Source organism: Zingiber officinale, chromosome 8A (assembly GCF_018446385.1).
Source record: "Zingiber officinale cultivar Zhangliang chromosome 8A, Zo_v1.1, whole genome shotgun sequence".
Lineage (NCBI taxonomy): Eukaryota > Viridiplantae > Streptophyta > Magnoliopsida > Zingiberales > Zingiberaceae > Zingiber > Zingiber officinale.
The window spans coordinates 71,373,188-71,398,301 of NC_056000.1; the positions used below are offsets into that span (position 1 = coordinate 71,373,188).

The 25,114-nt window shown below is 37.1% G+C and overlaps 3 protein-coding genes across 4 annotated transcripts; all 3 read left to right on the forward strand.

Annotated features, from left to right (window-relative positions):
* Window positions 1-49: 49 nt before the first annotated feature.
* LOC122009483 lies at window positions 50-2,891 on the forward strand. The gene is made up of 3 exons (XM_042565667.1): window positions 50-100; window positions 2,042-2,202; window positions 2,654-2,891. Exons 1-3 carry the CDS (start codon window positions 70-72, stop codon window positions 2,888-2,890), a joined length of 429 nt encoding a protein of 142 aa, XP_042421601.1. The 5' UTR covers window positions 50-69; the 3' UTR covers window position 2,891.
* A 545-nt stretch (window positions 2,892-3,436) lies between these two features.
* On the forward strand, window positions 3,437-3,932 carry LOC122010954. The gene is made up of 2 exons (XM_042567414.1): window positions 3,437-3,479; window positions 3,610-3,932. The coding sequence occupies exons 1-2, from the start codon at window positions 3,437-3,439 to the stop codon at window positions 3,930-3,932; spliced, it is 366 nt and encodes a 121-aa protein (XP_042423348.1).
* A 2,834-nt stretch (window positions 3,933-6,766) lies between these two features.
* On the forward strand, window positions 6,767-16,354 carry LOC122009484 (ubiquitin carboxyl-terminal hydrolase 26-like). 2 transcript variants are annotated; one of them, XM_042565669.1, is made up of 15 exons: window positions 6,767-7,216; window positions 8,452-8,766; window positions 8,843-9,439; window positions 9,766-10,021; window positions 10,150-10,832; window positions 11,206-11,314; window positions 11,988-12,169; window positions 13,196-13,480; window positions 13,559-13,766; window positions 13,963-14,034; window positions 14,602-14,832; window positions 15,075-15,338; window positions 15,513-15,654; window positions 15,731-15,936; window positions 16,012-16,354. In XM_042565669.1, exons 2-14 carry the CDS (start codon window positions 8,585-8,587, stop codon window positions 15,832-15,834), a joined length of 3,315 nt encoding a protein of 1,104 aa, XP_042421603.1. In that variant the 5' UTR covers window positions 6,767-7,216; window positions 8,452-8,584; the 3' UTR covers window positions 15,835-15,936; window positions 16,012-16,354. The 2 variants fall into 2 exon arrangements, with proteins under 2 accessions (XP_042421603.1, XP_042421602.1); XM_042565668.1 differs by having other exon boundaries at window positions 15,731-15,932.
* The last annotated feature ends 8,760 nt before the right edge of the window (window positions 16,355-25,114 follow it).

The following is a 25,114-nucleotide window of genomic DNA, read 5'->3' on the forward strand; positions in this document are numbered from 1 at the left end:
ATCAAGTACATGCACTTCGTTCAGTTACATGTGCCATGGAATTCAAAGTTGGGATTGTTCCTATATTCCATGCTTCTGTTTTGGAATGACAACTCTGGAGGTATGCTTCTTTGAAGTTATTAGATCGACCTTTTATACTGTGTCTACTCATGTTGTGCCTACTGGGAGAAAGGGGGCTCAAATAGAGGGAAGAGAGGAGGGAAGTAATTTCTCTTGTCTACTTGAATGGCAGAACAAAAACAAAGGAAAAGAAAGGAGCAATTTGGAGCTTTTCCTCCTACTTTTAGTTCCTTCCAAAAGTTGGTGAGAGGGGAGGAAAAGAGGAAAAAGTGTTGGAAAGGTCATTACAAAAACTGGATAGGAAATCAAACTAGACAAGTTCCGGGTAACTGGTTAGTGGTCAAACTGGTGGGTCGATTGGTTGAACTATATGTTGACATGGGCATTGACCTTGCCAAGTTCACTGGTTGACATGACCAACAATATGTTCAATTGGATGACTAACAAAAATAAAAAATTAATAAGTTATGCATTGCTTTTGATAAGACAAATAAATTGGACGAATGCCAAATACCAAAATAAATTTCTAGAATCCCTTACAATTACTATTCTGAAAATTGAATACTATCGGATTTCTATAATTTCTAAAGTTGGTTTAGTTGAAGCTTCCCTCCAGATAGTTAAATTCCTGCTTATACAGATAGACATGAATTGAACTATTGAAAGGGAGAGGTTTTATGTGATGTATTATTTTCTCTCTTTTTTTTGGTGATCTCATTCTATTCAAAGATTGTTCCATTGTGCTGTTAAGTATTAACTACTAATGTTTTACTTTACTTTTGTTGTAAAGAACTAATAACAATGGATACCTGTTTCCTGACACTGTAATTCACAGGGAGATCGTATTAAGTCAAGCCCACTAGGTTTAAAAACTATCAAACATGCTATAATATTCCATTAGAAATCTGCTGCTTCTAGTTGTGATTCTCTTTTTAATTTCTAATGATAACAAACCTGAAGAAGCTTACAAGGCCCTAGTACTGATTCAGGTGCCTAATTTGTGAGTAGGTAGTTCCAGCTGATACTGCATGAGGGATTAATTTAAATGCAAACATGTTATAGCATCACAGTAGAAATTTATTGCTTTATTTGTGATTGTCTCATTCTAATGTCTAAAAGATAACAAAGGTACAAAACAATTGCAAATCTTGAACTTTATCACTGAGCGGTCATTCAGGGGCCTTAGTTTGTGATCCAGTCTGTTTCCCTCTCGATGATGAAGCTTATCCCTCATTGTCTCACTGGCCGACCTTGTGATGAACCTGTTTAGTTCTTTTGTTGTTTTGTTTAATTAGTCTTCACATCACTAGTGAGTCGATTATGTTTTGGTTTGTAGACGGACAACAATGCAGATTGCAGATAAAGCCTTAGCTTTCAATTTTCTAAACAAAGCATGCTGTTTCAATGTAGACTACAGCATTGAGTTGATAACTCCAGGAATGCCCATGTGTTCTAGCTCATTTTAAATTACATGTACATCAGCAAGCTCTCTAAAGACACTTTGCATGGGCAGAGGAATTGGTTGCAGCACCTTTTGTTTAGGATTTCCTTTGTACGCCAAAGTGGGTTTATCGAGTTGCTTTAGGTATATATTCTAGTTCTGCTGCATCCATTCTATTTGAATTTGGGATGTGTTTGAAATGGAAATCCTTTTGGTTTGGTCTTGAAACAATCTTCACCGAGTGACATGTTCAAGACATGGCAAAACAGTGTGTGCTTGCACAAAATTCCATTCAAAACCAGGCAGATTGGCAGGTTAGCCCAGGACTAGTGCTTCATCATATTCAAGACTTTAAGACGATGTATATGCTTGGTTGAACCAATTCTTGTGTTGAATTTTTATCTTTGGTTGAATTTTAAGATTATTGGAGTCCTTTTCATATTACTCTTGCTGCTATTTCATTTAATGGCTGTTATTTTTAATGACCTTCTGGGATGTGTTGAGGAGTTGGGCTCTCAGTTTATTTGGCCAAATGCACAGGTGAATCATGGGTGGCAAGATCAATTATGGTTGTTGAAGAGTATATGCTTGTATGCATTGAGAATTTTCCGCAGTTTGGAACTTTCGTTGCTGATTCTGGAACAAGCTCTCCATATTATTCTCTGCATTCTGGCTGCACAATTCGGGATATACTTGAAATGGTAAAAGTTGATTATGTTTATTATCAAGTTACATATTTTTTTCCCTCCCAACTTATAGTTCTTTTTATCACGCTGGTATTTGAGACCTTTTTCATGTTAAATGTTGTAAATGAGTTATCGATAAGCCTAAGTAAATGTATATGCATCTACTCATGTTTTCACTTTTCAATTATCCATGATATTCTTCTCAAACTTAAATATCTATTCCTTGATAGCATATTGCAACCCGTTTTCTATCATACATGCAATGTGCCTGGTCGTGACATATACAGACGACAGAAAGCATTTTAATGGAATGTTATGGGTAGTAATTAGATTGTGACTATATTTCTTAGTCATAACTCTAATGTCTACAAGGCCGACCGATATCCATTAAAAGAGCAGTGTTTAACATGCATTCATCCGTCTGTTACTGGCATATGATGTCTTCCGTCCGTGTATACCTCCTCAGGTCATTGAGCTCTCTCCCGTTCGATGTGTGACCTTAACATTTGCCGATGTCTTGCCTGCTACTAACTTCTTTTCCAACAAGATCAAGAAAGAGAGGCAGCTAGCTGAAACCCCAAATCTCCACACATGGAAGTTGAAGTGGTACAGCGACGACGCTCTCTTAAAATTCGTCGCTCTCGTGAAGGCAATTTATTTAGGATTAAAATCTTCTCCTCTTCCTGTGAAGTGTATATCTTGAAGTGTTCTATCAATCTGCATCTACACGGATCCATTTCATTCATTCTTTTGTTTAGTATCGATGTGCAGGTATTTATACACTCGTTTCATGTCTTTAGTCACCATTAATTCTTCGATTCTCGTACTCGAGATCCTTCTTCTATTCTATAGAGTAGTAACTTATATTCAATTTTGTGTGTGTGTGTTTTTTTTTTTTTTGTAACTAGGAAATTTTTTGGTGTGAATATTTCAGTCCGTCGGTGTTCTTGCTGTGCAATAAATATTGCTTTTTTCCCAGGGCTGTCATTCATGGCGCTTCATGTGTGAAGCAACCCTCAAGGGAAATTCGCGTCAGTCAATTTTATCCGATAGGAAATGTTTTATTTGTGTGATTAATTAGGCTGTTTAAATTAAAGAACTTTTTGGCTCCCTCTTCGACATTTACACGCGTCCTCAATCCACGGCGACGCGAAGCATGAGGCGAGCGAGCGAGCGAGCGATAGCCTTCCAGAGGCGGCGGCCATAACATAAACAATTGACTTGGATTCTAAAGAAAACGATAAAGACGATGACATTGCAATTCGTCGAATCCATAGCACCGCCAATGGCAGGTCGGTCGATCTCAAGAGCGATGGGAGCTCAATCTCTTTTCAGGTTTTACTTTTTGGGGAAAAATGAACTACGTTATTTAAAAAAAAAAATTATGACCTTTCCGATCAAGTTTGCGCTGTTCTGTTCGAGTTCAGCAGGAGCGCGCACGGCAGCTCTTCGGTGCAATCCGTCCGGGCGCTGCGTCGGTGCTTCCGGACGAGGTGGTCGAGCTGAAGTCAGCGTGGCGACGGCGGTCCTGGAGGAGGGACGCAGCAGCGCACGGCCACGGCGATAGCTACTGGACCCCTGACCCGGACACCGGCGTCTTCGGCCCCGAGGACGACCGTCACGGTCAAAGAAGAAGTGGAAACGCTCGCGGCGGCGGCTCGTCGGTGCCGGAGGAGAACGCTTGGATCCGACATCTCGAGGTGGAGGATGCCGAAAAGCTTGATCCAGCGGCCGCCATGGACTAGATTTGATGCTATAAATAGTAAAGAAGTTAGACATTGGAGAATAATAATCCATGTGATGATGACGGCGACGACGTCTTCCACATCTTTTGGAAGTTTTAATTTGGTTGATGTTCGTTCATGGAACAGTTGCAAGAGTCAAGTTAGTTTGAGTTAAGTCCTAAGTAGTGGAGAAAGAAGAGAGGAAAATTGAGATACGATAACAAAGAGAACGATGAAAAGGAGAGAAAGTGATACGAATTTGAGATGTGATAAAGGAAAGAACAATGCGAAAGGAATACCAAGAGAAAGGAAAGGAAGAGCTAAAGGCGTAAGGATGAAAATGTGATAATAAAAAGAATGATGAAAAAAGAATATGGATAAAGGGAATGATGAGAAAAGGGAGATGAATTGGGAGAGAAGAAGAATATAAAGAAATTATAGAGATGCCAATGGGAAGAGAAAAGAAATGATAAAAAAAAAAAAAGATACAAAGGAGTTTTTATTATAATCATAAATTTGTTACACAATTTTAGAAAATTTAAAAACTTTCTTTAACAAAAAAATGACTGCTATTTTAAAGCACAAAATTTAGATTTTATTTTATAATCTCATTAATATATGATCATTTTAGACTCCATCCCTATTATATTATTATTTGAAAAATGATATGTGGAAAGAATTTTAAGGGAATATTCAAAATAGACATATAAATGATGAGACCCATGAGAAGTGAAATGGTGGATCATGAATTTATATATCTATTTTTAATATTTTATTGAGATTTTTTCTTTGTACACATCATTGTTTTTATTATTTATATTTAAATAAATTTTATTTTATTTTATTTTATTATTAATATTTTTTTTATAAACAAATCTTTGTCCGTATAATCTTGTATTTCAGAATTTCATATTTATCATAAATTTCTATTTCAAATAAGATTTTATTTCATTATTATAATAAATAATAATAATAAAAAAATTTTTGTGGGTCTCATCTTATGTATTTCAGAATTTCATATTTATCATAAATTTCTATTTCAAATAAATAAAAACTAAAAATAACAAACTTTTTTTTGTTTTCCAAATAATGTATAATATGCACTATTTTCTGCTATATTTGGAAAAGCTAGAAGGGTAAAAGTTTAAATTTATTAACTTGACAAAACACTGCCTTCATTTAAGTATAATTATCAAGTGAAAAAAGAAAAACAGAGTATAATGGTCTTTTGGAATCAGAAGCTTTCCTTTCTTCATTCTTTTTTGTATTTTGAAATACATGAAAATTTCAATTTGCTCCAAATTGTATCTTCTTTTTCTAAAACTTCCTAAGACACTATTTGATAATTATGCCTCGTTTAGTTTATTTTTTTATTGTTTGACTCATAAACTATAAACACCGGCAATAGCAATCATGCGTGTGTAATTTAATACATAAAAATATTTAAATTTTATAAAATAAATATTTTCTATAAATAATTAAATAATATTATTCAATGATAATATAATTTATTTTTGATAATAATAAATACTACATTTAATATTAGTTAAAAGACCATACTTCAGACTCAGTAAGACTTTTTTTTATAAAAAATTAATTTAATATCATATTTGATTTTAGTAAAAAGACAATAAAAAAAATAAGAAAAATATATTTTTTAACATATAGAAGTTTCTTCACTCATTTTATGTTAATCTTAATATGTAAGATTAAAGAAAATAAAAAGATTACTAATAATTTTTTTAATAATACGTCGTAGTTAAATTTTGAACTCTAAATTCCTAATTAATAAATTTTAAATTTTTTTGGGACATTAACTTAATTTAATTTTAGATTTTCTTAATAAAATAGTAAAATAAAATGATAAGATAATAAGATTATTAGAAATAATAAAAACGAAAAGATGTCTTTAATTATCTAAAATATTAGGTATAAAAGGATATTTTAAATATTAAATTACGAATAAATATTATTTTAATATTTTTTTAGTAAAGGAGTGTTTTTATGATATATGAATAATTAAGGGTGTTCTTAAAATTAATAGCCTTATTTATTATGACTTGATGGCTAGCGAAATTTGAAAACTTTTCGAGGTGAAATGAAAGTTTAACGTCTCAACTAAGTAGGGCGGTAAGTAAGTCGAGTCGAGTCGAATTTTAGAGTGTTTAAGCTTATTTGATAAGATAACTAAGTTGAGCCGACTCACTAAGCTTTTAAAATGAGTGTTCAAGCTTAACTTGGTTTATTTTTTATGAACTTGAGCTTGTTTGAACCTTAGCTTGAGCTTGGTTCATTTAGTGTTATCAAACTCTTAATTTAAATTTGGCTTAAGCTTGGTTCGAGATTGGCTCGTTTAGATATTATCAAGCTCTCAATTCAAGGTTATTTGATTGTTTGAAACTTTTAGTTGTTTGATTGATTATTAAGAATAATAATTTAAATTTATTTTATTTTATTATTTATTTAGCATATTGAAAAACATTGTATTAATGAATATGGTTGTTGTTCATGAACATAATGTTAACGTGTTCAAACTTGTTTGTTTCAATTAACGAATTGTTCAAGCTTATTTATTTAATTAATCTTATGTATATTGAATAAACATACACAAGCTCTTACAAACTTGAACACTAAGGGGCGGTTTGCCAGCATTTTTATGTTTTCAAATTTGTTTGTTTAGCTTAAGCGTTGTTCAAATTTATTCGTTTAATTAATTTTATGTAAATTAAACGAACATAAATAAGCTCTTACCGAATTGAATACTAAACTTGTGTTCAAACACAGTCCTACAATTTTTCCATTTTCACTATTTGCTTCACGTAACTTTCTTTATACGAAAACAAGCCCTTGAGTTCAGTTTACTTGGAGAGAAGGATCAAGGAAGTGCGAGGGTTTGCATCCACCGGCGTCTGCAGCCGTCTGGCCCGTCTCCGACTCTCCCAGCGTCGCCCTTTTCCCTGATCTCTACCTCTCGACGCTGCGGTGGAAGAGTCTCCATTTCCTTCGCGTCCCTCGATCGCCGGCGTGAGATTCCCTGCTGGAGCCCTCTCTTTCCTTCCTCTCTCTCTCGCGTGCACCACAATAGTCTGCGTTCAGCCTCGCCGCGTTGCCTTTCCTCCCCGGCGAATACAGCCGCGAGGAGATCTGTAATCGCTGGCCGCCTCCTCTTTCGGACACCGCACCATCGGCGCGCCGAAAAGGCTTGCAGCGATCGACTTCTTCTTTTCTCATTCTTCGCGGTAGATCGGCTGCCCAAGCCATCGTTGTCTTGGTCGAGCGGCACTGGTGCTGTGGTCCTTAGTCGTGTAAGAACCTTTTTCCTTTACATTTCATGGGTATCTCGCAGCTTACTTCGATTGCGCATTGACCATACACTTCCTAGTCCTTCTTGGTTGTATATCGCGCAGCGGGTTGTACTAATTGGAGGCGGTGTTGTATAGGTGGAGTGGTTAAGAGCCTCGTTTGCGTTTTTTTTAATCTAAAGTTGTTAAATGATTGAGTGAAGATGATGTTGGATTTGATGTTAATGTTGTATTTGATTTATGTCGTAGTATTTGATTAGAATACAATTCATTTTGAATTATATAATATAGATTTCAGATTTTATCAAATTTTAGGCAGTTCTCTTCCCATGTTGTTCTCAGTTATGGCATTATAAATCCATTTTTTATCATTGGGGTTGGAAATTTAGTTGAGTGTTGCTGACCTAATTTTATAACAGGGAGTTTCAAATTGATAGATGTTGTGATTGGTGGAATTTATGTTTGAGACCAGAGTTTAGAGTTTGGTTATTTGCAGGTTCCTTTGCTTTTCCAATTTATTTTCTTTCGAGTCCTAGTTTTATTAATCTTGAAGTCAAAGATGCATTTTCTATTTCTATATTTATGATGTTTCCTCATTTGTAACAGGGATATATAAGATTAAAATATGATATAATTAGTGGGATTCATACTTGAAGCGAGCATATGTAATAGTTGATTTGATTCTTTTATGAGAATGCTTATGTGTTTTCTTTTTATTGTGGAAATGATGAATTGCAAACTGTAGTTTTTCATATGTTTCGTTGACAATACCATAATTGACTTGTTAAGGTAAATTTTACTTTGTAGATCTTGTGTAACTTGTGTGAGGTTGAGTTCCATATTGAAATTGTATATTTACTTTGGTGTTCGACAGCATGTGGGTATGGTGGCTGAATTAAAGGGTTTAATTGTTATAGTTTTAAAGAATGAACAATCATGGTTGAGTTGTTTTAATGTGTAGATAAGTTATTTAGCAACTAGCACTAGTACACCAACTCAGATATTGATATATTCCATGTGTGCATTGTATGATTGCCATTTTTTTCTATGCATACATGCCATTCAATTTTTTTCATTACGTATGCGTTCTATTATTCTTAACATTGACTGTGTACGCCCCTATATACCACATATGTGCTATGTAGTTGATTGAGCACATACCACCTACATTGGCATTTTGAAGCCTTGATTTTTTTATTGTTATTTTTCAAACTAAATTTTCTCATAATATTTTACAGCATTCTTACTTCTCAAGGCGTTCATGAAAGAGCAGTTATTGACATGACATCTGATCAATAAATCTGTGTTTTTGGGTGACAAGTGGAGAATGCTCATGTGAATTTATGTAGTTGAAGTGAACTTTGTAGCACAATGGGTGGACCAAATTCTTGCAATGATACTGAGAGGAAAATAATTGATGACAGTAGTGACCCATCCTCTCAATTCAGTTGTCAAACTGAAATTTTCAGTACAGCAAGTAGACCAGACACTCGCCACAAAAATAAGAGGAAGAAAAATGAAGACAGCAGTTACTCAGCCACTGAGACACTCAGGTTGTTTTTCTTCTTCCTCTGGATATTTAGTGAGAACTTTTCCCATTTCCCTGTTTGTAATTTTCATTGTTCTCAGGAAAATACACTTAACTGGTGAGATTACAAGAGATGATATAATACAGCTTTATTCCATTACAAAACCTATTTGTCAAGGTTGTCGTGGAAATTCTAAAGAGTCCCCTAATTGCTTTTGCGGGCTGATTCCACCATCTAATGGCACAAAAAAGACTGGATTGTGGCAGAGGATGTCTGAAATAATTAGTTCTCTTGGTCCAGATCCTTGCAAGGATCTTCGTGACTCAACAGATACTCCAGCTGGTCTTACTAATTTGGGTGCCACCTGCTACGCGAACAGCATACTTCAGTGCCTTTATATGAACACATCATTTCGTTCTTGCATATTCTCTATTGAACCTGATTTTTTTAAGCAACATCCTGTCTTGGATCAGCTTGGAAGGTTGTTTGTACAGTTACACTCCAGCAAAATGTCATTTATTGACTCAGCACCGTTTATTAAGACATTGGAGCTGGACGATGGTGTTCAACAGGATAGCCATGAATTTCTTACCTTATTTCTATCTTTATTGGAAAGATATTTAAGTCATTCAAAGGTTGCAAATGCTAGAACTGCCGTGCAGGATTTATTTCGTGGGAGTGTTTCACATGTAACACGGTAAGAGATTCTGTCCTTACTTTTAAGTTTTGAAGTTCCGATTTTTCCTTCTTGTTGGGCATCTTGTTTGATGATCAGTTGTCTCACATACTCATTGTGTTTGAGTATATGATATATACCTGTAACATCTTCCCCATTTTTCATCTTTTTTATCCTCAGGCTTTTTAGTCCAACCTTTTTTTTTTTGCTTTTATATATAAAAGATGATTGTTAGACATTGTTCTTCCTAGTCAAATGTCCACTAGACACTTCCATGCCATGAGACAGGAACTGCTAATTTTGACTAGTTTGGTTGTTACATTGTTATAAATATATTCTCTTTCAAGGTGCTCAATGTGTGGAAAAGACTCTCAAGCATCTTCAAAGGTGGAGGATTTTTATGAGCTTGAGTTGAATATCAAAGGTCTGAGCAATCTAGATGAAAGTTTGGATGACTATCTAAGCTTAGAAGTATTAGATGGGGAAAATCAATATTTCTGCTGTTCATGTAGCAAGAGAGTTGATGCTACACGGTGCATAAAACTTTGTTCACTTCCTCAGGTTCTTAATTTCCAGTTAAAGCGTTATGTTTTTCTCCCCAAGGTAATCCTACTAAATGACAATTTATCTTCCTGTTTCTGTTTTTTTTCCTCTTACTTCTGCAAGTTGATAATTCACTTCAATATATGGAATGTTTCCTAATTTATTGTTCTTCACTGGTTCTTGTGCAGACGACTACCAAGAAAAAGATAACTTCAGCTTTTGGTTTTACGAGATGGTTGGACATGGGGAAAAGGTTATCAAATCCTCCACAGTCAGGCTTGATTTATGAGTTGTCAGCAATTCTGATTCACAAGGGTTCTGCTGCTAATAGTGGACATTATGTGGCCCATATTAAGGATGAAAACAGTGGACAATGGTGGGAATTCGACGATGAGCATGTGTCCAATTTGGGCCATCACCCTTTTGGAGAAACCTCAAAGGCAAATGTTAAATCTCACTTGAAGAATCAATTGGTTAATTCTACACCTGCTTCCTGTGCCACCTCAGGCTTCAATGCCCCTATGCAAGAAGAAGTCTTTTCATCCTCCGATGCATACATGTTAATGTATAATCTTAGAACTGATAAGGAGAATAAAGATGATTTGAGAAAAATAGTTATGGGAGATCATGACTCAAAAAGCAGTTATCTTCCTTCTCACCTTGATGAAGAGATGGGAACTTTAAATACTTCTTATGAAAAATCTTGTGCTGAATATCTGAAGAGAAAAGAAACTGAGCAGTCTCGTATAACTGAACGGAGACAAGAAGTGAAGTTGGTTCTTTCAAAAGCTCCTGTTGACCCTGGTGGCGCTTCATATTTTTGGATCTCTATGGAGTGGCTTCGTCAGTGGACTGATACTATCATTCCTCCGTAAGTTGCAAATTTCTTTATTGTTTGTACTTGACATAGTTGACAACATTGCTATAAGGTTCTAGAGTTTTTTCATAAGCAATTTATTCTCTGTCATTGCAGCACTTTCCGATGTCTTTCGTGTGAATTCTAAGTTTGGTTAAAATGACATGTGGTCTTACTCCTTTAAGGCTTTTTACGCTTTTATAGAACTGCCGTTTTCAAAAGGAAAAACAAATTTGAATTGCTTATGGCCTTTTGAAGGACTGCAATTCTTCCATCTTAACTACTGATAAGGCATCTTTACTCCAAATTTTACATTTCTTTTGATATCTAGCCCAACCTTCACAGTTTCTGGTGTTGCTGTCAAATCATTATCTGCTGTTCCTTGCAGTTGCATTGACAACAGCCCAATTCAGTGTGCACATGGTAAAGTTCCTATATCAAAAGTAACCTCCATGAAGCGGTTGTCAGATGCAGCTTGGCAGATGCTGTTGTCTAAAGTAAGCTGATGCTTCTTTTGTATTTACTTCTTTTCTGTTCACCTCTCATCTTAATAGCTTTCGTCGATGATGTGCATTTCATGTGTAAACTTCTGTGACTAACCCTTTCTTCATTTTAATTAACAATTTTGATTTATTCTCAATAGGTTTGCTGTTACTGCAGTCAGATATCTTTTATTGATGTACTGAGATCCAATTTCAAAGAATCTGTGTCAGTTCTATATTCTGTTTGTATATTTGCTATGCTGAGAAGTTACAAGATGATTGAACTGCTCTCTAGCTATTTATGTTGTGCTTTTTTCTTGAACCTATACCTTTCCTTGACGTGTTCAATAATATTTGGATATCAAATAGAAATACTGTTGGCCGAGTTTATTTCTATTTCGAAGAAGCTTTTGCTGAAGTTTCTATTATGCATTTCAGAACTTTGTTGATGTTATTTTACTTGTTCTAGTATTACTCCTTGTTGTTTTACAACTGATTTTGTGCATTAATAACATATTGGTTGAAGAATAAAATGCAATTGGTAGGTGATCTATTCATGCCACTCAGTTATGTCTTTATCAACTGTTTAAATCACTGACACTTCCTTTGTGTTTTTTGAGTGGTATTGTACATTACAACTTTTTGCATTTTCCTGTTGGTTGCTCTCATCATTTCTACTTAACAACAGTACGGAGGGGGGCCTACTTTGAGCAATGATGATATTTGCATTGATTGCCTTAGAGATGAGGCAAAAACTGCAGTCTGTGCAGATGATTACCGTGATAAGAAGGCTTCCTTAAGGCAACTTGCTGAAGCTGCCCTTGCTGGAAAGTATCTGGATGGTCGTTTGTATTTTGTATCTAGGCCATGGTAAGATGATTGTGCGTTTTCATGTAATCACTTTTTTTGTCCCTTCTTGTTTTTTGCCATTCTCTATAGTAGGACTTCAATATTGGATAACTCATGGGATCTTCTTTATTTGGGTATATATCTTGGACTTGAGGGAGCACGAAGCAGGATCAGTTGTATGGTTCTGATTTATGAAAAATTCTATGAAAGCTTGAGGATTTATTTATGTTTTTGTGTCTGATTGATTTATCAATCATTGCTTCCCTCTCGTGTCACTCATGCTATAATCCTTGTGCTTTGTGATGATTAGTGTTATTGTACCTTGAGATGAAAATTTGTGTTGGTTCTAAGCAAAATAAATAACTCCCTCCAGTTCAGCTTTGCAGTGATCTCAGATGCTAAATTTAGGTCCATGTAAAAGCAGACACATGTTGGGAACACCAAAGCTAGCCTTTCACTGTTCATGCTCACGACCTATACAAGTGGAGCATGGATGCATAGTAGCTCATCTGATTCCTTAATCATTTGTCTAGATTTAGTTTTGGTTTTAAACTTTTTGTCCTTTGAGGCTCAGTCGAGATTGTGTAAGAAGAAAACCATGTTTTCTGTTTTTTATTTCCCAATTATTTTTATTATTTTCTTCTTATTTTCAGAAAGGTTGGCGATGAGTATATATATATATATATATTTCTTTTCAACTTTTATTTCCTAGAAAACAGTAAAAGTGGAAAATTTTCTAAAAACAAACACCCCCCATTTCCTGCATTGAAGGATCTTCGTGTACTGCCTTTGTGTTGTATTTTTTTTGTGTTCTTTGTATACATATATTGTTTTTTCTCTTCACACGATGCATTTGTTGGCTAAGGTACAGTAGACAATGCACTTCAGATTGCTATATTGATTCTTCAATATTGTCTACTCTACTTTGGCTAATTATTTAGGATGTCAACTAATAATATGTACACCATCTCCATCCTTCTAAATCAAGTTAAACAGGGTCTCTTCTCTTGAAAATACACTATCGTAACAAATTCTATGTTTTTAAAGGTTGCTACAGTGGTTGCGTAGGAAAAATGTTGATTTTCCTTCTGACACTGATGCTGGACCAACTGCTTCTCTTCGATGTTCCCATGGAAACCTTCTCCCAGAACAAGCTCCTGCAGCAAAGCGTGTGCTGGTTCCTGAGAGGCTCTGGCTATTTTTCCTTGAATTTTCTGCTTCGTCCAAATCTGATGGTTCATTAGGTTTTTCAACATTCTCTTCTGAATCTGAACCATGCGAAACTTGTAGCAAGGAATTAAAGAATGTTGCATGCTTGGAGGATGATCTTAGGTAACTCAATGCTTTTGTTTTACTTTATCTCATTGAAGTTGAAGTTGTTTATAGTTGACAGTTCATTGCATGTTGCAGAGCATCCAAGCTTAAGCAACGTCAAAATCATGAAAAATTAATTATGGGCAAAGGTTTTCCACTTTTTCCTGGTCTAAAGTATTACTTGGTCCCCTCATCATGGCTCGCAGAATGGAAGGCTTATCTGATAGCAACTGGGAAGAACATTTCTTCATGTGAAAAACCTGAGAATTTGGAAATGATAATTGATTCACTTATATGTCAGAAGGTAATCATTTAGATTATGTGACCTCATACTTTATAACTTGTATCCTTGCCTTCTAAAATTGGTGTTTCTTAACACCTACATTCACAAGATCTGTTTTCACTGTATGCTAAAATATATGCTTCCTTTAAAATCTGTGTTGCTAATTAATAGTTGCCACGTATGTTTACTTTCTTGAACTAACATCTACTTCTTTCAGCATTCACATTTACTGGAAAGGCCTCTTGAACTAGTTTACAAACGCGGTGTCATCTCTCAGAAAGTATCTACTGTAAGTATACTCATGTCTTCTGCCTCTTCTGTTATAACTTTTATTACTAAAGCATATAAGCCTAACTGAAAATCCTCTATGAACTAGTTTTATGTTTATGTTTGAGAGAGCAAGTATACTATTAAAATTTCCATCTATTATTATTTTGGGTGGCTAAGTTCTCTTATTACTGCTATTATTATTTTTTATGCCTTTATAATTTTGCTGCAATAAGTTAGCTAACATTTACAAGGAATGACTCAAGATAGCCTAACGTTTACAAGGAATAACAATAGATAGCTTAAGGCACTCGAGGAATGACTCTATCTATATTCAACAAGATATCCATATCCTGATCATTTGCTTCATGATTGTCATCTTACCAACTTGCTTCATGTTTCTACTCATATGGTACCTCACAGGAGCCCTCAAGAATCATATGAGAGCAATACAGCGGCCAAATCATACCATTCTGTAATTTTTTTAAAAGAAAAATGTAAAAGAAAAAAAAATCCATATTCAACTTACCATGTCAGATACACACTCTACAGTATAACTTCTATTCTTATACATCATTGTTCCTTCCAGACAAAAGGGTTGGTACTCATTCCAGAGACTGATTGGTCGCTGTTTTGTGAAGAATGGAATGTTCCAGAAGACAAAGGCATATCTGCTGAAATTGTAGTTGCCAGCAGTCTCAGTAAGTTGGATGGATCTTGTGAAAACATTCCTATTTTTGTGGAGGGTACAGATGAACACATGAATGAAGCAAATGACGGCACAGATGTTGGAAAATTGCTTATTAGAACTTATCCACAGGTAAATGAACAAAGAATCAGTTGAACATCGGCCTTTGGGCTTTGTTCTAGATTTTTCTGCGAGCTTTTTATTTTTGTTCCCTGTACTCTCCATTGAAATGAGACTCGTTTGACACTTATGTTCTCCCACATCTCTTATCCTGTCACCCATTCATTCTGGATCCCCACAATTGTTATATTTCCAATAAATACTTCATCCCAATTTTTCATTTTTGTTTGTTAAAGTGTATAACTATAATGCAGACATGCGAAGTTTGTATTGGAGAAAGAGAAAGCAGTGAATTAATGCACAAGCTTTGTTATTCTGATGAGGTTATTTGTGTGCATCTTGTCCGTGGTAAGGAACCTCCAAAATACCTCATAGAAGCTTCAACATCTGTTTCTGAGCCAGACCGGCGTGCTTCCAAGCGCTCCAGAAGAACGTCTTCTGGCAATTCAGTCAATTTAAGAGTTTCTGGTTCCACCTCCATCTACCAGTTGAAAATGATGATTTGGGAAGCCTTTGGGGTATGCATTTCCACTTTTGTAAAACTCCATCAACTGGATATTTTTAATACTTCATCACTGATATTTAAAAGGTCTCCCATTCCATTTGGCTGCCAATGTGTTAATTCAGGTCATACTTGGAACTTGCTATACTGCCATTCAACTTTTAATAACACTGATGCCATTTAAAATTAGGTTGTTAAGGAGAATCAAAAGCTTCACAAAGGTTCAACCGAGATAGATGATGAATCAGCTACCTTAAGTGACAAGAGCATTTTTCCAGGTGATGTTCTATGGGTCACCGATTCAGAGATTTATGCAAATCGGGATATTGCTGGTATAAGCTACCCCATTCAATTTACTCTTATTGGAGATCAAAGTTCCATATTGGTTAGACCTTTATTATTTTGCAGATGAACTTTCAGAACATAAAATTGAACCCGGACAATCTGAGCAAGGCTTCCGTGGGACACTTTTGACGTCGGATGTCTCAGTTCTCAATTTTCAGGAAATTTGACAGTTCTTTTTCTTAATCCAAATCCATTGTAACTTCATGACTTAATGAGGCGGCTAGGGAAACCAAGCCTGTCAGGACATCCTGGATGAGATGTAAAGGTAGGTAGGTGTGTGTAAACTGGTTATCTTGGCCTTCGATGCATTTACCGAGTAACTCATTGGGGTTGTATCCTTACAGTCGCGATTAGATTGGTCGTGGACAGCCTTTTGGCACCAGTGCTTGAAGCATGCTTGGTGGAGCTGCACGGTCAATGCTATGAATTTGAAACTATGTTCCTACATTATTAAACAATGTCTTCACGTAATATAGTTTCATGGAGAAGGAGTGCTAGAGCTGCGACATCTGTTACCAATATAGTTATTTGTGTATCTTGTTGTATGTCTACCTGAGCTTATCGAGCATTTGTCAATCGCCTTCGTCAACATATTACACTATGATGAAACGATTCAAAATCCCATATACTGACTTGAGCAGATTATACAAGAAGCAATGCAACTGATTGACATGGTTGTTAGAACTAGTTGTGATTTTATTGAAATAGATAAGGGTAACAAAATTATTAATCATTAAAATAGTGCCTTATCTCTTTACAATAGCTACAATTTATATTTGTTACATTATATTATTCACTACCTATGCATATGAGATATTTATAAACCAGAATTGTTATAATGTTATAGCAATTAGTTCAGTGCAGCTATAACATGTCCACGAGGGAGATCATGTTCAATTCAAAGTCGAAACTGATTATTATGTTACAGTACTTGTGAGTAATAATTGTTATAATATGTATATGCATGAGATCTTATTTAATTCAAATCAATATTAGTCAACATCATGTTATAACAGTGTTGTAATTATGATTCATAATTAATATAATACATATAGATGAGTTTTTATTAAGTCAATATTGATCAATAACATATTATAATAAATTATTACACTCGTACATGCGCATGTATCGGTCAATAGTACAGTTCGTGATTATGAATAGGATAATAAATTAGTTGAGGATGCTCAAATTTGTTTAATAAGATAATTGAGTTAAGTTGAATCGAGTTTAAAATGAATCAAATTTTTAAAATTATTATTCAAATTTGATTTGGTTTATTTTTTATGACCTTGAGTTTGTTTGAACCTTGGCTTAAGTTTGATTCGTTTAAATGTTATCAAACTCACAATTTAAGTTTGGCTTAACTTGGTTCGAATTTAGTTCGGTTATATGTTATCGACCTCTCAATTTAAGCTTATTTGACTGTTTAAAATTTTTAGTTGCTTAATTGGCTATCGAGCTTAAAAACTCAAATTTATTTATTTATTATTTATTTAGTATATTGATAAAAGTTTTATTCTGGGGGCAATGCACCCCCACTCAGGGTTCGGAGCGAAGGCCTAAAAAAAATTTTGGCGCAACCTTATAGTTTTGATTGTGTTTCTTTTGTTTTCACATCAACTTAGTTTTATTTATTGTTTGGTTATTTGTAAACACAATTCGTTCTATCATCATGAGTGGTCGCACAAATGATTTTCTTCAATCGATTAGTGTCCGACTGGATGGAAAAAATTATTCGTATTCGGAATATGTTATAAAAAACTTCTTGCGGGGAAAATCTATGTGGGGATATGTTTCAGGTGTGAGAGTTTAACCTACGAACATCAATGCTGATGATTATGCAAAGTCGTTGGATGTTTGGGAGACCGATAATGCGAAGATTATTACGTGGATCAATAATTCTGTTTTACACTCCATTGATGCTCAATTGGCCAAGTACGAGACATCCAAAGAGGTTTGGGATCATCTGGCAAGATTATACATGCAGTCTAACTTTACCAAACAATATTAATTGGAAGCAGATATCCGAGTACTTTAGCAGCAAGATATGAGCATCGAAGCTTTTTATTCTGTCATGTCAGAACTATGAGATCAGTTAGCACTCACAGAATCCTCAGAATTGCGAGCATTTCCAGCTTATATCACTCGTAGAGAAGAACAACGTCTGGTCTAATTCTTGATAGTTCTCGTGATGACTTTGAAGGATTGCGTGGAACAAAGTTTACATTATAGTCCTCTCTCTTCCATTGATTCAGTAGTACATGAATTGCTAGATGAGGAGATTCATCTTAAGTTTCAAGTTGATAAGATGATTATTGCACCATCTACGCTATTTGTTTTTGAAGCACCACAACGGTCTATGCCTCATAATCAAAGTAGGTCAACTTCGAAGGTTTTTAGTGATGAGTGTGCTTATTACAAAGAAAAAAGGACATTGAAAGTTTCAATGTCCATTATTATAAAACAAAGGTAAACTACCACAGCAGCAAAAATGGCCATCACAACAACCATATCAACAACAACGATCTCAACAGTCATCATTGTTATATCAGAATGCTTCATGGAAATCTTGTAATTAACCACAACAGTTACCAAATAAATTATCTCAGTCTAACAATGCAGTGGCTGCCCCCTCTTTAGATCTGCATATGCTTGAACAGTTTCAACAATTCCTTGCTTCATAGCTCTCTGCCATGTCTACTTCTGCTCATATAGGTTTGTTATCCTCTTGTATATGAGGCATATCTTCCTCTTTATGGATCTTAGATTCTGTCATTTTTTATCTCTTTATCTTCTAATTTGTCTTTATTAGTTATTACTGTTGATGATACTCCGATGTCATTATTAGGTGTTGGTTATGTTGTTACAATTTGCTTGTCTCTTCCTAATCTTTATTATATTCCTAGTCTTACACTTAATCTTGTTTCTGTTAGTCAATTGCCTAAGTCTAGTTATTCAATCTCTTTTTCTTCGTCCAATTGTTATATGCAAGACCCGTGATCTCAAAAGGTGATTGGGATAGGTCGTAGGTAAGGGGGATTCTATATCTTGGATAAGCTTCAAATACCATATGTTGCAACGTCTAGTGTCGATTTGCCATCTTTTCGATTAAGTCATTCTTCTTCTGATTTTTTATTTATGATATACTTATCTAGGTCATGTTTTAGTGTCTCATTTCTAATTTTTTATCTTCGGTTAGAGTATTCAGAACTTTCAAAAGTCATGATATTTTATATTGTAGTGGTTGTAAACTGACAAAACTTTCTATGTTATGTTTCAATAAAAGTTTATTTTTTTCTCCTAATCCTTTTGATCTTGTTCATTCTGATACATAGGGGTCTTATCCTTTATTTTTGATGAAAAGGTAAATATATATCATCAAAATGCACAAACATACAAAAGGGTCATAGAGCCTTTTGTGTCATGTCTGACGAACTGTCAGATCTGGAAGAGGAATCATGATCGTGTACATGTACTCACTCGTGTACCAACTCTCGCACTGTCTACTGCGCATGCTCACTGCATGCTCAACCAGCATCACCCCTAATCTGTATCCATGCTACTCATGTGTCATGCTCCTGATCTGTGTCTATACTCATCATATCTCACCCTCGTTGTCCATACTCTATCATGTGTCCTCCGTAGATGGATGCACCACACCCTCCACATCTACGACTGTCTTGTGTCTAGGAGCCATCAGTAGCTCCAAGTGATCTCTGTTAATCTCTCCTAGCCCATGGTCCTCGGGTCACTACTGCCACCTCCAAGCCACATAGAGTCACTTTAAGCAAATGACCAGCTATCAATGGATTTGATGTGCCTTTATCGTGAGCTGTTTACTACATGCTAGGTAGGCCTTTATGGTAGGCCTACACTCTCATGGGATTTTTGGCAAAGCTCCAGTCATAGACGGATTTGATGTTGTCCTTACCGTGAGTTATTTACTGCAGACTAGATAGACCTTTATGGCGGACCTATTCACCTTCTTGCGCTTTTTGACAAAGCCCTAACCATAAATAGATTTGACATGTCTTTATTGCTAACCGTTTGTTGCGGACTAGATAGATCTTTCTAAGGTGGATCTATGCATCTATACACCACTTATCCCCTACATGCTCTCCCACAAACAGTCCTCATGCTCTACAACATGACTCCACCCACTATGGTCTCTCCTCTCATACAACACCCTCATCCCTTAAGGTAACCCACATGCAGTCCTCATGCTCTACTGCATGACTCCATCTGCTGTGGTCTCACCTCGCTACTCTCCTCATCTCCCACTCAGATTGTGGCACCATCTATAAACTCCATCCATGGCATCTATGCACTCCTGTAAGTGTCCGGCATCCTGCTCCAATAGCCACCAGCATATCCCCCCAGCCAACTACTCGGGGGTGTCTCTGTGTTCAAGTCATTGGTCGGTGGGTATATCTGAAAGGAGGTATCTACCGTCATAGTGATGTTGTGGAGTGTCGATGCCCCATGGTCCTCTATGTGTAGTCTCAACCGCTACTAGCTCCTGATCAGGTACTCAACCAAGGAGAGATTTTCGCTTGATAGAATGTCAGCTAGAGTAGCGCCCCAGTTCTATATCTAGAATAGGGTAACATGTGTGCCCGACAGACCTCAGTGACTAGTGCCAAATCGACCAAGGTGGCCTAAAGAGTGGAGACCTCTCCTCAAGACTCTAATGTAGATGCAGCATGAGACTAACTACTCCTTGATGGGTCTGTCGGTATCCTATCTACATGTGTAGTGACTATGTACTCACAATGCATGCCCTCACCAAGTGTTCTAAAGAGCTACACTCAAACGGTACCAAAATGCATGCTCTCTCTATGCTAATCTACATGTATGCTATAATGTATGCCCCCAAATGGGGTCAATCGATACATGTAGGTATGATCAATGATGCCCAAGTACCTGATTCGCTAGTACCCTAAGCGTCCTGAATACATGTATCTGTGTCTTCCTGATGACCAGCTCCCCATCAAATCTCCTTCCCTCAAACATGTTGTGATTCCGTGCCATCCAGATGTGATGTACCATTGCTAATATGGCAAGGTGGCGAGCCCTGGCCAAGCTGGAAGTCCCCTGGTACTGTCATTTAAATGTCCTTAGCATGTATAGGTAGGTGACCATCTGAGGGTGCATTTGTAACCAACCTCTGACTCATCCCCACAGCTGTTGGATTGGCTGACATCTGAAGAAAACTTGGTCCATCGTCTCCTCAACATGTCTGCAGAAGGTGCAAAGTCTGTCCTCCAGGTATTTCTATCTAGCTCGCATCGGTAGTCTCCCATGCGCCAGGAGCCACACCGTGAAGGCATGGATTGGCTGAAGATCCTTCTGCCATACTGTAGCCGCCCATGGCTTCCTAGATTTGGTGTCTCTAAAATGGTCATATGCTATCCTGACACCGCCACCCCTTCTATGATTGAACCAGGAAGAGAGAAGTTGTCCCATTACCTCTGGGCTGCCTGCTATGCTGAGGATGCTGTCCCGGATATGTACCAGCTGCTTGATCAGTGTGGAGTCTGTATGCCTGCTCTGCCACCTCCATAACCTCACCTGTCGTAAGTATGTGTGATGTACCCAACATATCTATAGTGTGTCTTGCTTGTCTTGTACGCGCCATAGAACCTTTGCTAGAAGCACCTGGTTCTATACCCGTAAGTCCTCAAGCCAAGACTACCTTCCAGCTTGGGCCTCACTAGCTTTGACCATGCAATGGGAGGCCTCCTGGACGTCCACATGAAAGATCTGCAAATGCTGTAGATGCAGTCAATAACCCCTGGGGTAGTGACAAGATTGACATCCAATAGCATTCCACCCCCTGTAGGATTGATGATATAAGTTGTGCTTTCTCGGCATAGGATAATGTGGATTTCGGCCAAGAATCGATCCTATGGGTGAGTGAGTCTAGTGTGGCATAATCTGAAATCTATATTTTCTGGGAGGCTATGGGAATTCTCAAGTATCTGAAGAGCATTTCTCCTATCTGAAAATTTGTGATGGTGAGTAACTAATCCCGCGTGAGGGGGGGGGGGGGTCTATCTCTGCCATGTAAATGCTGGACTTAGCTAAGTTGGTTGTGAAATCGACCATCTAGGCAAATTGTGATAAGCTCTCAACTAGCTGCATCACTGATGGGATATCCTCCTAGGAGAATAGTAATAGTTCATCTGCATACACCAAATGTGTTATCCTTAAAGGTTCACATTTATGATGAAAATCAGACCTGATAGTGTGTCGTGCTAGTGATCGGGATAGATACTCCATGCATAGTCCAAATAGGTAAGAGGAAAGGGGATCCCTCTGTCTGAGTCCTCTACCACCTCTGAAGAACCCATGCATGATGTCGTTAATCACTACAGAGAAGGAGGTGGTGGTGATGCATTCTCTGATCCATGCGATATAAACGGCTGGGAACCATAATGCTACTAACACATCCTGCAGGAAACCCCAGTGCATCGAGTTAAAAGCTTTCTGAAGATCCACTTTCAATGTACATCTCGGTGATATCCGTTTCCTGGTGTAGTTCCTGAGTAGCTCATATGCCAAGTGGATATTATTTGTGATAGTACGACCTCTGACAAAGGCGGTCTGAGCAGGATGTAGGAGATGATCGAAGATCTCTGCCAGTCTGCTAGCCAAGAGTTTGGAGATCACCTTGTAAAACACCGTGCAGTAGGAAATAAGTATGTAATCTTGTACCCTGCTTGCATGAGCTGTTTTTAGTACTAAGGTAATCAGAGTGTGATTTTATGATTTTAAGAGTTGTCCAGATGTGAAGAACTCTAGCACAGCTGAGGTGAAATCATCCTTTACAGTATCCCATGTCTGCTTAAAAAATTTTGAATTGTAGTCATCTGGGCCTGGTGCCTTAAGGTCCCCTATATTGAAAAGAGCACTCCTAACCTCCTCAGCATATCCTAGCTAATTGGGCTTGATGATCAGTCGTCAACACTCTCCCAAACTGCATGCACTCAGCCGGGAAGGAAGCACGTACTACCTGAGTCCCTAGCTGCTCCTGATAGTGCCTGACGAATGCCTGAGTGACTTCCTGAGGACTGGTGGTTGACACCCCATCTTCTCTTTCAATAGCCACTATCTCTCTGTTTCTTTTGACTAAGGAGTGGAAGAAGGGAGTGTTTCTATCAACTTGCTTGAAATATGTGTATTTTTCCCTTTGTTGATAGAAGAGATACTCGGCCTGTGCTAGGAGGTCAACAACTTTCTTGGCCTCTTTATAGTCCTCATCCACGGATCCTTGAGCCAAAACCCTCTCTTGGACTTCCTCAAGATGTATTGGTGCTCTCTTTGCCCTTTCTTGGATGTGCTGATAGTTTTTCTTATTGAGTTGTCATGGTGGTTGCTTGAGGAGTAAGAGCTTTTGTTTAAGTCTGAACTAGCATACACCCTCTCTAATCCGAGAATCTGCAAGCACCCACTCTTCTTGGGTTATTCGATTGAAATGTTGATGTGTGGTCCACATGTTGAAAAATTTGAAAGGCTTGGCTTGTGGTCTTCTTGGCTCTAAAATAGATACAATGCAAGAAGCATGATCCGAGAAGCTCCCTGGCGGTCGAAACTCAGCTACACTGCTCCTGTCCTGCTCCAGCCTTACTTTGTTTACCATTGCTCTATCTAATTTGGATATCACTCGCCCATTTATCCATGTGAACTGACATCCAGTAGCATGTAGGTCTTCCATCCCAGCCATGAGCACAAATTCTAGGAAATCAGCTGTGGCATATGATGTGACATCCATTCCTCCACGCTTATCTATGGGAGATAGGGGGGAATTTGAAATCACCCATGACGAGCCAAGGTAGCTCCATGTCCCCCGTAATAGTGTGTAAGTCATCCACATCCTTCTCTTACTTGTGACTGATAGCTGTCCATAGATGAAGGTCATTGCATACAAGGTCCCTGTAACCTTACATTGGATAAGGATGTGTATGTACTGGTCTTTCTATTCCTTGATCTCCATGTTGACTAAATGAAGGTCTCAAAATAACAACTTCTGACTCCTACCATTGTGCCCCTCTTGTTGTTCAGATGCCCACTGGTGGAAACTATTTACCTTCAATTATAGGTGCTTCTTGGATGTCAAGTTTGGTTCCATAATGTATAAAACACCCAACCTTGGCTTCAAAAGGAGATCTCTAAACTTCCTTTGTGTGAAACCCGTGTTTAGGCCTCTGATGTTCCATGAGCCAATCTTCATAAGGGCTTAGGAGGCACATGTCTCCTAGTTGTACTTTTGGTGTTTCTCCCTTGTTTCCTCCTATCTTCTTACTTTTACCCATATTTGCCTGAAACCTCTCATAGTCCATGTTTTCTTCTCCTTCTTGCTCTTCGCTGTGCTCATCTGGATCAATATCCTGCTCCCCTACTATAGATTCCTGGTACCAATCAGCAGTTGCAAGTCCAATTATGATTTGTTTTGTTGCTTCCTCGTTATGAGATAGGGACTGCTCATCCAGATTTTTCAAGGTTTGTTGGTTTTGTTCCAATCTATGTGATGAGGCCACCTGCTTCCTTTTCCCTGCATTGGATCTAGTTTGGACTCCTGTGATTCCTTGCCCCTCATATTCTATCAGGTCTGAGATTGGTGAGAAGACATTTTGCAAGGTTGTGCTTGAGGCTTTGTACAACTCTTGCATGTATTTGCTTTGTGCCCGTGCATCCATGCTTCCCCTTTTCTTTTTTTCCCTTGCTCGTGTCTGGATTTTGTATGAGCTCCCTTCTTTGGTTGCAGATATTACCCCAACTTATTGTTTTGGTGTGTGGTAAGCTCTCTAAATAGATATCACAAATTAACTCCCAAATTAATGTTCAGATCGAAAACCCACAACTACACAAAACAATGTTTTAGTATAAGGTCCGAGTCGAATTTCCGAGGATTATGCTAGAACGTGCTTGTTTTGGATTAAGAACACACTTTTTGGATTTTCTAGATATAAAAATGGGGGTTTGGTATTGAAATGCAAAAGAGAACAGAATTGAACTTGCTAACTAATCGTTTATTGCTGCAGAAATAAATTCTTAAGCAAGCTAGAAATCAAACACTTACACCACACTTGCACTAAATGAATTCAACCAAACCGCCTTAATTAAAACTTGTGAATTCTGAGCTAAACGTCAACAACTAGAGTCTAATCTTAAGTTCTAGAATTTGTTATAAACATTACTCTAGTTAACCAATCAAACTTATCTATTGAAAACCTAGATGCAGAATTCAGATTACTTCTCGGAGAGTTAAATCAATAACCAAAGTTTAATACCTCCTCAATTCATCCACACATAAAGATTAACACTACTAAAATCTATCAGCATAACTGAATCATCCTCTAATGGATTGCTAAAACAGAGGATTAGCTAGAACAGAAATTACTTCACAAACTCAGAAATCAGAATTGAAGAACACTATGCAGAAAT